The following is a 15,529-nucleotide window of genomic DNA, read 5'->3' as shown; positions in this document are numbered from 1 at the left end:
GCAAAACTTTCTAGCTTTATTATATTCTGAAAAGTGTGTACTGATACAGATTCTGTGAATGCGGAGACTAGGAAGGCCTTCAGTGGGAAGGTAGACTTTATTATCAGGGATCGTCCTAAATCATCAGTGAGCTTATTGTTTATAGAAATATGATTTTTTAAAAAATGATGATCATAGGAAAGCTTTTATCCAGAAAGAAGACCTCTGTGTCAGAATTCACACTGGAGAAAAACTTTTATGGCAGGATGTCAGTGATACATTCTGCTTTGTTTTGTCAGGAAATGATACAGAAATTAAAACTTCATGAACATGCTAACTGGAGAGTACCTATAGTCAAATATCCGAGAACTCATGAAGGAATTAAGTCCTGTGAAAGTGGTAAATGTTGGGAGTGCTTTTAATGTTACAAATCAGACCTCATTAGAAATCAGATAATTCACCTGATGTACATTTTCAAAAGATACTTGAAACCTTCATCTAGTGTCTTTTTCAGCAATTCCATAATTTTAAAAAGTAGTCTGCTTCCTCATCACTGATTAATATTTATTATTACATACAATGCAGAGTATTGTGTGGAGTGTTCTAGGACTACCCTGTATTATATGATTTTTTTTTTACCTTTCCTTGGCTCTAAACTTAATTGTAAATTTAGCATATTGAGGTAGTTTAAAAGGAAACTGAATGTTTTAAATTTATAAAATAATAGGTATTTGTACTTAACTAAGTTTATAAATATGACCAAATATTTTATAAAACCACCTTCCAATTTATTTTTATAAAATGTTTAATTTGGAATCATTTTAACTTACAAGAAACTGCAAAATAGTCCAGAGATCCTTGGTATCCTTTACCTAATGTCTCCCAATAAAAACATTTATATAAACCACATCTTATTTTTGAATCCAGGAAAATGACTTTGGTAACATACCATTAGCTAAACCCTTAACCTTATTTGGATTTCATTAGATTTTCATGTGTTTTTTTTTAATATTGTAATTCTAAGTTTTATTACATATACCACAACTATGATACAAAGCTGTAATCAACAGACTCCCTCATTATACTTTTTTATGCTCCTATCCTTTATGCAAACCTACCTCTCATAACCACTTACCTGTTTGCTATCAGTATAATTGTATAATTGTATGAATTTATAAAAATCATTTTTACAATTGAATTTTATATATTTTGTGTTGTATTTATATAATCTTATAATTTTTCCATAAAAGTTATTACAATATTGACTATATGCAAATTTATAATTTTTTATTAATAGGAAGTATAGGGACACCTGGGTGGCTCAGCAGTTAAGCGCCTGGCTTTGGCCCAGGGCGTGATCCTAGGGTCTCAAGATCAAGTCCCACATCAGGCTCCCTGCATGGAGCCTGCCTCTCTCTCTCTATGTCTCTGCCTCTCTCTCTCTCTCTCTTTCTCTGTGTCTCTCATAAATAAATAAATTTTTAAAAAGTAGGAGGTATGTAAGCTCTTCATGTTTTTGTCATTTGGCAAATTGCTGTGAAGACTTACATGAGTTGGAGGATGGTTGTTTTATTTTTATTAGTAATAACATACTGGATGACCAGTTTGTATACCCCTTCACTCTTGGAAGAGATTTCCTGGTTTCGGCTCTTGTAAAGATGGTATGAAATCTGCATACAGGGTTTTGTGTGAACATAAATTTTCATTTCTCTACAATAAATATTCAGGCGTATGATTGTTGGAATCAATGGTAAGTTGTGTTTAGCCTTAAAAGAAACTTTCTTCCAGTGTGATTGCACTCTTACATTCTCACTAGCAGTATATGAAATATTGTTCTGTATCCTCTCCAGCACTTGGTATTCAGTACACTTGACACCTTAACAATATGAGAGTTAGGGGCACCAACCCCCATGCAGTTGAGAATCCACATACATATACTGTAACTACTCTTGACTGGAAGCCTTATCAATAACACAAACAATTGACAAAAACATATTTTGTACATTATATGTGCTATATACTAAAAGATAGGGAAAAGAAAATTATTTTTTTTTAAAAAGATTTATTTATTTATTTATGATAGACATAGAGAAAGAGAGGCAGAGACACAGGAGGAGGGAGAAGCAGGCTCCCTGCCGGGAGCCCGACGTAGGACTCGATCCCAGGACTCCAAAGGCAGGCGCTAAACCGCTGAGCCACCCAGGGATTCCCAAAAGAAAAGGTTATTAAGAAAATCAGACTTCTGGGGAAGAAAGATAAAGACCATATGGTTTCATGTCATATGTGGAATTAAGAAACAGAACAAATGAATAAAGACCAAAAACAACTCAAACTCTTAAATATAGAGAACAAAAATGGATGGTTACGAGTGGAGGTCGGTGGGAGAACGAGAGGAAAAAGGGATTAAGAGTATGCTTAATGTGGGTGCTTGAGTGGCTCAGTTGGTTAAGCGACTGCCTTTGGCTAAAGTCATAATCCCAGGGTCCAGGGTTGGATGGGGCTCTCTGCTCAGTGGGGAGCCTGCTTCTTCCTCTCCCTCTCTTTGTCCATGCTCTCTCTCAAAATCTTTATTATTTTTATATTTTTTAGATATTATTTATTTATTCATGAGAGACACAGAGCGAGGCAGAGACACAAACAGAGGGAGAAGCAGGCTTCATGCAGGAGCCCGACGACTCGATCCTGGGTCTCCAGGATCAGGCCCTGCACTGAAGGTGGTGCTAAACTGCTGAGCCACCCGGGCTGCCCTCAAAATCTTTTTTAAAAAAATACACTTGGGTGGGACACCTGGGTGGCTCAGTGGTTTAGCGCCTGCTTTCGGCCCAGGGCATGATCCCAGAGTCCCGGGATCGAGTCCTATATCAGGCTCCCTGCATGGAGCCTGCTTCTCCCTCTGCCTCTGCCTCTTTCTCTCTCTCTCTGTCTCTCATGAATAAATAAATAAATTTTTTAAAAAGTACACTTGGGGATCCCTGGGGTGGCTCAGCGGTTTAGCACCTGCCTTTGGCCCAGGTTGTGATCCTGGAGTCCCGGGATTGAGTCTCACAAAGAGCTCCTTGCATGAAGTCTGCTTCTCCCTCTGCCTGTGTCTCTGCCTCTCTGTGTGTCTCATGAATAAATAAAAATCTTTTTTTTTTTAAAAAGTACACTTAAATGTGGTGAGCACTGAATATAGAATTGTTGCATCACTATATTGTACACCTGAAACTAATATAACACTACATTAATTACACTGGAGATTTAAAAAGTTTATAAAGTCTAACAAAAAAGTTGTAAGGAAAATACACAGTACTACACTGTAAAAAAATTCACATATACGTGAACCCATATAGTTCAAACCATGTTGCTCAAGGGTCAACTGCATATTTTATTTTAGCCATTCTACTAGCAACATAGGAGAGACTCAGTTGTTCTCCATACTCCCCAGCACTTGGTATTTTTGCTGTATTTTACAGTAACTGTTCTCTTGGTATATAGTAGTAAACAATCTTGAGCTTAAATTTCATTTCCCTAATGGCCAATGATGTTCAACACATCACTATTATTAGACTTATTTCTTTTTTTTTTTTAGACTTACTTCTCTTGTACCTTTTGACTGCCTTTACCTTCATCCACAATATACCCCCACCAATTTTCCTCTAGGAGTTTTTTTTTTTCTTTTAGATTTCACATATAAGTGAGGTCATCAGTACTGAACTTTCTCTGACTTATTTCACTTAACGTAATACCCTCAGGGTCTATTCATGAGTTATAAATGGCAGGATTTTCTTTTTTATGGCTGAATAACATTCAGTTGTGTACCATATTTTCTTCATTCATTTGTATAGGACACTTAGGGTTTGATGCTATGGCTATTGTAAATAATGCCTCAATGAACATGGGAAAACAGCTGTCCTTTTGAGAGTGAGTTCATTTTCTTTGGGTAAATACAAATAGAGTTAGTGGATCAGGTGGTAGTTTTAGTTTTATGAGGAACCTTCATACTGTTTTCCATAGTGGCTGCATCAGTTCACAGTGTCCACTCTTTTTATGTCTGTATGCTGTTCATGAAGGGACATTTATGATTTATTTAACAAATCACCTACTGGGGGCACTTGGGTGGCTCTGTGATTGAGCACCTGCCTTCTGCTCTGGGAGTGATCCTGGGGTCCTGGGATTGAGACTTGTATCAGGCTCCCTCTGGGGAGCCAGCTTCTCCCTCTGCCTATGTCTCTGCTTCTCTGGTGTGTCTCTCATGAATAAGTAAAAATTTTTAAAAATCTTAAAAAAAAAGATAACTAATACCAATATGAAGCATATCAGTAGGTGACTTGTTTTTTGGGTTTTTAAAAAGATTTTATTTATTCATGAGAGACACAGATGCAGAGACATAGACAGATGGAGAAGCTGGCTCCCCACACAGAACCTAACACAAGACTCAATCCCAGGACCCCGGGATCACTCCCTGAGCAGAAGGCAGATGCTCAACCACTGAGCCACCCAGGCGTCCTGGTATTAGTTACCTTTGATTGCATTATGAAACTAATTTCCTAAACATTTACTAATTCTGTAGTATGGGTCTAGGGTTGGATTATCTGGTGGGGCTGCCTGGATAGAGGCTGCAAGAGCTAGCTGGCTTTTTTTAATACATCTAAGCTTCCACTGGAATGGGGTGATTCAGTCTTTCATGCTGCAAGAGGTTAGCTTGGGCTTTATTCTAATGTGTTAGAAGACCTCCAAGAGATAGACCATAACTCCTTGAGCAAATCCAGGAGTTATTGTCCTGGACAATTTTTGTTATTGTCCCATTGGACACATTGGTCGGTCACTAGGAGAGGATGCTATCCAAACATGTGAATATAGAGATGCAAAAGTATTATGTTACAAGCAGAAGAGTGTTTCCTAAAATTGTCGACATTGATGCTATAATTATCCTTGTACATGTTCTCAAAAAGTTTTTCTACTGAATTTCTTTAAAATTCCTAGCTCAAATAGATTGTTTAAATTGGATAATTGCAGAATTGTGCTCCAAAAACATTTTAGATTTATATCCTGCCTCCCTTAAAACACATCAAATACCTAATATTAAATATAGTGTGTATTTTTAACTCCCAACCGTGATAAGCAGGATAGTAACAGTTCATTCAAAGCTGTATGTGGTAGATAATACTTACCTACCTAGGCAGTATGAGTAAAATAAGACTTAGGCTTAGCATGATAAAATGCCTGTATCCCATGGCCTCGCCATATTCATTGTTCAACCTTTATGACTTAAGGTTTAAAATATTTTTGTTTCATGTTTACTTTGCCTTTATTTGAATGTTAGACGCATTTAAAAAATCGGGTAATTCCAATTTAAAAAGATAAATGGCTTATTATTGAGCTGTTTAAATACTAGGTTGGTCTTTTTCTTATTCCTTTTATAACAGGATGTGGAGAGTGGATCTCATGTTGATGGTGGGAACAGAAACTGGTACACTGCCTGGAAAAGTGTGGCAATTACTCCGTCATACGCACAAGCCGTTCTCCCCATTCTACCTTGTTTCTGGCCCTTGGTCCTCAAAGCCTGCCTTCCTCTCTGGGCCCAGGGAAAGCTCCGCCTAGGTTCAGCCCTACACCCTGGGCACTAACTTTCCCCCATTGCGCTCCCCCAAGCCTATCTGGCGCGTTCCAGCGTTTTTATTTCCTAGTCAGTGACCACCATCTCTGTGCCCTCAAGGCTTCTCTGGTCGTCATTTTTTGCCCAAAAGTCGCTTCAAGCCTATTTTTGCTAGAAACTCAGTGGAGGAAGCTTCTCTGGGTGGGTTCGCCTTTTCCTAAACGAGTTCCGTGCCGGACAAATACCTCCCGGTCCTCAACAGGACAGCGCCAACTGAGCCGTCTAATTTAATTTCCCAGTCGGCTCCCTGAAAGGGATCCTCCCCTCGCCGTCTTCGTGTCATATAAGATTCAGCCTGGACACACCTGTGCGTTTCTGCCGGGATGGAAGGCCCCTTGCACTTTCCCAGCCGCCCCTCCTCGCGGGCGCCGAAGAGGCCCCTGGGCGTTCAGTAGGGCCGTGATCCAAGATGGCCGCCCCCGTGGGAAACGGCCAGGGCGCAGCCATGTTGACGCAGCGGAAAAGCCAGGAATACTGTTGTCTTTTCTCTAGAAATGCCTCAGACCCTTGTTGGCCACCGTCCTGTGGTGCGGAGGGACGCGGACGAAGTTCAGCGAAGTAAGTTCAGGCGCTGGCCGGTCGTGATGGTGTGTGGTGAAAATCAGGTCAGTGTTGGGTGTATTCATGGACCATGGCCGAGGAGGGTCGGTCGGCGCTCGCCTTGGGTGATGCGGCTGGGATTCCAGCGGGAGGAGGGCGTGGGTGGGCGTTCTTCCGCGCTTGGGGTGCCGGTGGCCTCGGTCAGGAGGTGCTTTCGGTGTTCGTGGTTCAAGATCTCTGGAAAACAGCGACCTGGTGCTGAGGGCACATTTGGGGGCCGTGTGCTTTCTGGGACTCGGAGATTGCGAGCCGGAGCGTGGTGGCTGTCAAGGAAGGCTGCGCGAGGTGCGGTTTTGTTCCAGGATCAAAAATGAGGAGCTTCTTTGGGGATTCACGTGCAGGGGTCTGGGGTTCATGAAGGTTGGGGTGGGGCGTCCGGGGCGCGGGTGCGAGTGTGGGTTGCGCCTGAAGGCCGGGGGCTGGGCCAGCGCGTGCTGAGCCGGGACCCCGGCCGTTGGCACCGAAGCAAGATGCGTTTGCATCCCCCTTCTGCCCTGTAGCCCCAAGTCCCGCCTTCGGTTCTAGTTTTTAAACCCTCTTTGGCAGCCAGCATCACCCATTACTTTCGAACTTTCAGAAATCAAAGTTTTTTGGCGAGGTTAATGATCCAGCATATCTAATAGCAGTTTTATTTTTTTTTAAGATTTTATTTATTCATGAGAATACGCAGAGAGGAGAGAGAGAAGCAAAGACAAAAAAAAAAAAAAAAGAGAGAGAGAGAGAGAAGCAGAGACACAGGCAGAGGGAGAAGCAGGCTCCATGCAGGGAGCCTGATGTGGGACTCGATCCCGAGTCTCCAGGATGACACCCTGGGCTGAAGGCGGCGCTAAACCGCTGAGCCACTGGCGCTGCCCTAATAGCAGTTTTATATTTAAAATGCAGCCTTTTATCCTTTGTCCTGCAAGATTCCTGCACATTGCTCTTGGATATATTTTTTTTTTTCAGACTCTGACATAAGTGAAATAACATCCATTGTCACTGTTAAGTTCCGTTCCCCAGGGATAATCCTTTTCAAGATCTTGGTAGATTTCAATTTGAGGTTTTTATAATATGTGCTTAATATTGATAATTCAGATAAATTGTGTACCTGGTACTATGATTTTCTCTATTACATGGTTTCATGTAATAAACATTTATAAATCATTTTTGATGTATGAACCGGTGGTATTGTGAGTGGATTCTTACTCAGAGTTTGCATGTGTTTATATAAAGGTGAGATGTTTGAAGTGTTTAAGTATCATTTTGGGGGCGTTTTATTTATTTTTTTTGGGGGGGACAGTTTATGACTATGCATTTACTCATGGGTTTGTGCCCCTGACTTTCATCTTTAACGTAGACTATTTATTTTTATCGAAGTTGTAAATGTGTTATTACTTTCTGACTCCCTTTTCCTTATAATTTTCTATAATGTAAAAGATCCATTAACTTTAAACATTTCCTTGCTACTTGGCCACCCAACTAAATTCTTATTACAATATCTTTCTCTCCACCTAACATTTTGTATGGAAAAATTTCAAGCATACAGAAATACTGAAAGAATGTTAAAGTACCCATTTATATACCTACCACCTAAATCCTACCATTAACGTCCTACTAGACTAGCTCTGTTACCTAACCCTCCATCCATCCTCTGTTCATGAATCAGTCTTTTTTTTTTTTTTTTTTTTTTTAAGAGTTGGGGAGGTGCTGAGCAAGAGGAAGAGAGAGAATCCCAAGCAGCCTCCATGCCCAATAGAGAGCCAGAAGCGGGATCCCTGGGTGGTGCAGCGGTTTGGCGCCTGCCTTTGGCCCAGGGCGCGATCCTGGAGACCCGGGATCGAATCCCACGTCGGGCTCTCAGTGCATGGAGCCTGCTTCTCCCTCTGCCTGTGTCTCTGCCTCTCTCTCTCTCTGACTATCATAAATAAAAAAAAAAAGAGAGAGAGCCAGAAGCTGGGCTCCATCTCACAAACCTTAGATCATGACCAGAGCCAAAATCAAGAGTCAGAAGCTAACACCCTCCAGGCGCATCATGAATCAGTCTTCTCTTTTCTGTTTTGGTGCATTTTAAAGACAGGTGCACCCCTCTACTGTTACCCTAAATGCCTCTGCAATTACTTGAGTAACAGAGTTCTAATTCTAATAGCTTTTTACTCATTTCCTTTGTTTACTTAATGAACAGAGATCTTATTTACACATAGTTTTGGCTTGCTGAGAAGTGAGATGAAAGTGAATTTTGGAATGAAATGAATCTGATTTTTGTTTTAAGATGTTATTTATTGATTTGAGAGAGAAAACAAACTGGAGGGGCAGAGGGAGAGGGAGAAGCAGACTTCCCACTGAGCGGGGAGTACGGCAAGGGGCTCTATCCCAGGATCATGACCTGAGGTAAAGGCAAACACTTAAACTACTGAACCACCCAGGCGCCCTGAAATGAATCTGATTTTTCAAATCCCATTGTGTGATTGATGTGACCTGTGTCTCTTTCCCTGATAGCAAAAAGAAGTTAAAATCTCTCCCTCAGGGGTGGTTTTGAAGATTAAGTGAAGTAAAATACCTAAAATAGAGATCTGTGAAGGTAGGAACCTAGTATATTTGAGTAAAAAGGCTGATAATTTCCCCATATTTATGGTTTTGTGCTTTGTAAAATTTGTATTTATAACTCATTTTCTCTCTCTCTGCCTCCCCCTTTTTTAAGTATGAAAACTTTCAAGCTGTGAACTTACATTAATGATCTAGCAACAGAAATTTTATTTTAATTATAGAATGCTGATAATTGTCTGATTAAAACATACATGCTCTTATTTTAAATTATTCCCATGAAATATCCTGTTCTTTAACACTGATCTTGACCTATGTGTGCTTTAGGATGGTATAGAATTTTTCTATTTATTTATTTAAAAATATTTATTTATTTATTTGATGGAGAGAGTGTACAAGCAGAGGGGAGCAGCAGAGGGAGAGGGAGAAGCAGGGAGCCTGATGCAGTGCTTGATCTCAGGACCCCGGGATCATGACTGAGTCGAAGCCAGATGCTTAACTGAGCTACCTATGCACCCCTAGAATTTTTCTATTTAAACATTGTAACCAGCTACCTGCCTAAAGAGGTATATAGACATGTTAGGTGAATACTGATAATTTGCCTCTTTATATATGCAGAAGTCATCTTTGATTATTTTTTCTTTTTTTTTTTTTTAAGATTTTTATTTATTCATGAGAGACACAGAGAGGCAGACATAGGCAGAAGGGTAAGTAGGCTCCCTTTGAGGGTCCCAGTTTGGGACTGGATCCCAGATCTTGAGATCATGACCTGAGCCAAAGGCAGATGCACAACCACTGAGCCACCCAGGCGTCCCTGATTATTTTTTCAAACAGTGCCATATTGGGTAATGTTTCCAGACACAAATTCTCAACTCTGCCATTATAGTGTGAAAATCACATGACTGAGACAATAGTCAACAGATAAATCTGTGTTCTCATAAAAATTTATTTCCAGGGATCCCTAGGTGGCGCAGCGGTTTGGCGCCTGCCTTTGGCCTAGGGCGTGATCCTGGAGACCCAGGATCGAATCCCACATCGGGCTCCCGGTGCATGGAGCCTGCTTCTCCCTCTGCCTGTGTCTCTGCCTCTCTCTCTCTCTCTCTCTCTCTCTCTGTGACTATCATAAATAAAAAAAAAAAAAAAAAAAAAAAAAAAATTTATTTCCAAAAACAGGTGGTCTAGGCCCTATGTTACTGACCGTGATTTAGATGATTATATGGCTTTTGTGTTCTGATTTGGAGTTGGGCAAGTAGAACCCATGAACTGACTCTGGTCCAGTGCCTGTTTTTGTTAATAAATTTTATTGGAACTCAGCCACACTATTTTTTTTTAATATGATTGTTTTCAAGCTGCAGTGGTAGAATTGAGTAGTTGCTACAGAAACCATGTGCATTATATTTTTTTCTCTTTTAAATGGGAATTATGCATGTTTTAACAAATATATTAGTTTTATTCCTTACATGAGAGATTGCAAAATAACTTACAGTTTTTATTTGTCAAACTATTGTAGTAATTAGTACTTTTTTTTTTTTAGACAGAGAGAGGGTGCTTGTCTGTGCTTGGCATTGGTGGGGTGGCAGGGTGTGGTGGGGGATGCTGGGAGGGGTAGAGATGGTGCAGTCTCACCACCCTGAGATCATGACCTGAGCTGAAATCAAGAGTCAGACGCTGAAGTGACTGAGCCACCCAGGCACTCCAGGAATTAGTTCTTTTATACTTCTCTATCTATACAGAGATCTTAGAACAGTTTTTCATTTACCCACTTCCTAATTTATACGCTTTCATGGACTATTTTAACTCTTTATGTTACCTCCTGAGAGGGGTGCCTGGGTAGCTCAGTTGGTTAAGTGTCTGCCTTCAGCTCAGGTCATGATCGCAGGATCCTGGGATCAAGCCCCATGTCTGGCTCCTTGCTCAGTGGGAAGTCTGCTTCTCCCTCTTCCCCTGCCCTCCCCCACTCGTGCTCTCTCTTTCAAATAAATAAGATGTTTTAAAAAATATACAAGATAAAACCTCCTGAGGGATGATCATTATTATGTTCCTATTTGGTACTAATTTATTATTTTTGTAAATATTTTTTTAATTTTTTTTAAAGATTTTTATTTGTTCGAGAGAGAGAGAGAGAGAGAGGCAGAGACACAGGCAGAGGGAGAAGCAGGCTCCATGCAGGGAGCCTGATATGGGACTCGATCCCGGGATTCCAGGATCATGCCCTGGGCCGAAGACAGGTGCTAAACTGCTGAGCCACCCAGGCATCCCTATTTGGAACTAATTTAGACTTAAACTCTTACATACCAGTTTTGTTTCTCTCGACTCCTTCTTGCTCCTGTGGTTATGTTGGAGGATCCTTTCCTTTTGCTTGAAGAACATTCATATTTGCTGTAACACAGGCCTTCTGAAGAAAAATTCTTTCTTCTTTTGTCTGAAAATGTCTTTCAGTTCTATTTCTAAGGAATATTTTTCTGACTATGCTATATAGGTTAATATTTATTACTCAACAGTATCAAGAGTGGATGGTAATGAGAAATTAAGTAAGATGGTGCTTATTATTTGCTTTGCATGATCTCAAAATCAAGTGAATGCATCCTGCGATGTAAAAAGACTTTTGAAGAGGTAGATGGACATGTATGATTTAAAAGAAAAATGTGGAGGTGCCTGGGTGGCTCAGTCAGTTTAGGGTCCAGCTCTTGATTTCAGCTCGAGGCATGATCTCAGGGTCATGAGATTGATCCCTGTGTTGGACTCAGTGCTGTGCATGGCTTCTGCTTGGGATTCTCTTTTTCTCTGTCCCTTTCCTGTTCACAGGTGCTCTCTCTTTCTAAATAAGTAAATAAATAAATAAAACTTAAAAAAATAAAATTGAGATGTCTATATCTTAACTGTCTGTATGCCCTCTTTCCTAAAATTGATCTGCCTGAGGAGTCCCCTGCCATTGGGCATTACACTGTTCTGGGTCTCTGTCCCACATTCCCTTTGACAATCATACCATTTCTACTCTACAGAAGAAAAGTGTGCTTCTCAAACATTCTGAATGTTATGTTTTCTTGACCCAGAGCATTTAATAAAAAGACAGATCTTTTGGGGCCTTGGTTTAAGGTGGATGCTCAGCAACAGTGACAAGATCTGAGCCTAAAGATAATGTGCCACTATCTAAGTAATTTGCTTTTCAGCCTGTAGGTACTGTCTCCCCAAGAACAAAAGGGATGAAGGGAAGAAAGGAGAAGATTCCAAGACTTAGGTAATATAACATCATTTCTGGGGAAACCCTTGACTGAAAACCAAGATTTTTGAACAGAAATGTAGAGCTGATCCAGAAGAGCTAAAGATAGAGCATCCCAGTTACTAGTAATTTCCCAAAATCAGAAGATGATCCAGGCCCAGGTGATTTTTTGGTTTCTTTTATTTTTTCCTTAATTTCCCAATAGATTTGTAGAGACCTGTTTAAAAAAAAAATCAGTGCAATTAAAAAGAAAAGTTTAAATTGAGAATAGCAGGATCTGGAGAAATCTGGGCAAAGTAGGATCAGGAACCTATTTTTCATAGGTTTCATACTTTGTGATTCATGTTCTAATATATGTGACTGTGTGGGACCCTGTAGATCACATTAGCTAGCAGTGTGCTGCAAATATCTCTGACAGTCATCACAAGAGAATTTTGGTAAGTTACGTGGTAGGCATTACTGTGATGTTTCTACTGCCAACACTTGTGACACCAAATATGTGAGTTTTTCCACACCAATGGCCAGTTTTCCAACTTTCCAGACTCCACCAATCTGCAATTTGATTCAATCTTGACACTGACTACATGGAGTTACTATCGTACTTCACAAGTTTATAGGGCTCAGCCCTGCAAGACTGCCCTCATTTCAGATGCCAAGTATTCTGACTTGGCTACAAATACAGTTTCCCACAATCCCTTTGTTGAGTTTTATAATTAACTACAGTGGCTCACATATCTCAGGAAAACACTTCACATTTTCCAGTTTATTGTAAAGGATACAAAGTGGGAACAGCCAAATGGAAAAGAAGCATAGGGCAAGGTATGGGAGAATCCTTTTGCTTTATTATATGTTTTGTACAGTTACTTTTGTTTTATTAGCCACTGAAATTAGTATGTATTGTCTTGTGATTCTAGCATTTGCAGTCTCTTCATTACTGGTTTTGGTATTGGCTCAAATGCTCACAGTGAATTTAGAAATGTATTCATCTACTTATAAGTATTATATAGTTCTACTGGCAAACAGATGCTCAAATATATATAGATTACAGATGTTCTTACACTAGCAGGAGGATTTAATGGTATGTGTAACAGAAACTTTCTTAAATTTTCAAGTTTGTTGGATAGAAGATTGCACAATGACATAATATTTTACAAGATTTCTTCTATCACAATGTATTAAGGAATAAAAATCACCCATTTCCTATATGGTGAAATGAACAGAATAATTTCCTTTATCTGTTTTTTTCATATCGCCACAAGAATTTCACTTCATTAAACATAACTGTGTTTAACAGGAATCCCTCACATTTGATGATGTGGCTGTGGACTTCACCTGGGAGGAGTGGCAGCTCCTGGCCCCTGCTCAGAAGGACCTGTACTGGGACATGATGCTGGAGAACTATAGAAACCTGGTGTCAGTGGGTGAGGACAGCTTCCCTGTGGCACTCACAGGGTATTCTGCCAGTGGCTTTTTCTTTCTCATCTACTTAACTCTTTTGTACTTTGAATCAGTAGATTCTCAGATCCTTCTCTTGCCTCAGCGAAGAGGGTATAATATCCCATCTTTTGAGAGAATAGCCTTGATGTTACCTGTTTAGTCCCTAAAATGTAACATTATCCCTTCTTGCTGTACCCCGGTCCATTGAGTCTTCTATCTTTTTTCATGAACAGGATATCAAGCCAGCAAACCAGATGCACTGTCCAAGTTGGAACGAGGAGGAGAACTTTCGATGATAGAAGATGAAATCCACAGTCGAATCTGCCCAGGTAAGTGAGAACTGGCAAGATGGGCAGCTGCAGTAGTATTCTGGTCAGTCAGAGAAGGCCTCAGAACCATGACAGTATCTGAGGAAATGTAAATAGTCCCTCTATCTTTCTTCCCATATGAGAACTCTTTTTCTTTGTTGAAGTTTAGAGGAAAATATGCCCCCTTTTTTAAGATCTGATCTCTGTTTACCTTACATACTTCCTGGTTTTGTTTATTTACATAGTCATCTTCCTAGGACTTTCTTTTAATTTTATTTTTTAAAAGATCTATTTATTTTTAGAGAGAGAGTGTATGTGAGCAGGGGGTGGGGATAGTGGGAGAGGGAGACAAGAGAAAGAATCTTCAATCAAACTCCCTGCTGAGCACAGAGCCTGACACAGATCTCCATCTCACAACCCTGAGAGCATGACCGGAGTCGAAATCAAAACTGAAATCAACCGACTGAGCTACCCAGGTGCACTCTTTTTAATTTTTTTTTTTTTAAGGATTTTTATTTTTAAGTAATCTCTACTCCCAACATGGGCCTCAAACTTAACTCTGAGATCAAGAGTTGCACCGCACACTCCAGTGACTGAGCCAGCCAGGTGCCCCTTCCTATCATTTTCTAATCTTTCTCGTCTTCATCCACTGTGACAGTGTCTCTGCCTGTTACCACTTCTCCTGCTATGAAATTCTACCTTCCAGGCCTCTCTGTAAAGAAACAGCTTCGACTTCACTTTTTTCTTACTACTATGCTTGCCTGCCTTACTAGGAAATAATGTTCTCCTTCCATAACATCTGACCCCACCTTGGATGCTTTGTCTCCATGATAACCTGATTTTTGGTGTGCATTTAGGTCATTCTTTGACTCCCCTCCCCTACTGTTTTACCAGAAACCCCAGAGGTTCTCCATACTTCTATTTTCATTTTCTTCTCAGTTCTCATAACTCTTACAAGCTTCCTCTATTCCCATGAATTAACCCCTTTCCCTTCTCTGCGACATCCAAATTGGCTTCTCTCTTAATATTGTCTAATCCATGTTTTTTTCTATGGATTTTACCTTTCTTCATGGCAGCTAGCCTAAGTCTTCCCATTTTGCGTGTGAGAATGAGAATCATCTTCTCTCCATCCTTTCTAAAAAAAATTTAGGTTCTTGGGACACCTGGGTGGCTCAGCAGTTAAGCGTCTGCCTTTGGCTCAAGGTGTGATCCTGGAGCCCCAGGATCGAATCTCACATCAGGCTCCCTGTGTGGAGCCTGCTTCTCCCTCTGCCTATAACTCTGCCCCTCTCTCTGTGTGTCTCTCATGAATAAATAAATAAAATATTTAAAAAATAAATAAAATAAAATTTAGGTTCTCTTTCATCTTGACACAACTACCTATTTTAAGTTCTCCTTATCCTGGCATTACCTCATTACCTTAAATGTTCTCTACTTGGGATCCCTGGGTGGCTAGGCGGTTTAGCGCCTGCCTTTGGCCCAGGGCGCGATCCTGGAGTCCCGGGATCGAGTCCCACGTCAGGCTCCCGGCATGGAGCCTGCTTCTCCTTCCTCCTGTGTCTCTGCCTCTCTCTCTCTCTATGTCTATCACAAATAAATAAATAGATAAATCTTTAAAAAAAAAATGTTCTCTACTTGCTGAACTCTCTACTTGGGGGAGTGGGAGGAGGGGAAGAAAGAGAATCTTAATCAGGTTCCATACTGGGCTTGGGGCTCAGTATCACAACCCTGAGATCATGACCTGAGCAGGAATTAAGAGTTGGATGCTTAACTAACCGAGCCATCCAGGTGCCCCTGAGCTCTCTTTGTAAATGTCATTTGATTAAC

At 40.5% G+C, this 15,529-nt stretch overlaps 1 protein-coding gene across 1 annotated transcript in view; it reads left to right on the top strand.

The window, feature by feature from the left end:
• The window catches only part of LOC112643690 (zinc finger protein 347-like), a 53,409-nt gene that overhangs the window by 14,237 nt on the left and 23,643 nt on the right, over nt 1–15,529 (top strand). Inside the window, exons 5-7 of the mRNA XM_035699726.2 lie at nt 6,110–6,222; nt 13,252–13,378; nt 13,628–13,723. Of these exons, the coding sequence (XP_035555619.2) occupies nt 6,110–6,222; nt 13,252–13,378; nt 13,628–13,723 (336 nt within the window). The remainder of the gene's footprint in view (nt 1–6,109; nt 6,223–13,251; nt 13,379–13,627; nt 13,724–15,529) is intronic.

The sequence above is a fragment of the Canis lupus genome, chromosome 1 (genome assembly GCF_003254725.2).
Source record: "Canis lupus dingo isolate Sandy chromosome 1, ASM325472v2, whole genome shotgun sequence".
Classification (NCBI taxonomy): domain Eukaryota; kingdom Metazoa; phylum Chordata; class Mammalia; order Carnivora; family Canidae; genus Canis; species Canis lupus.
This window is presented reverse-complemented; position numbering and strand designations above follow the sequence as displayed.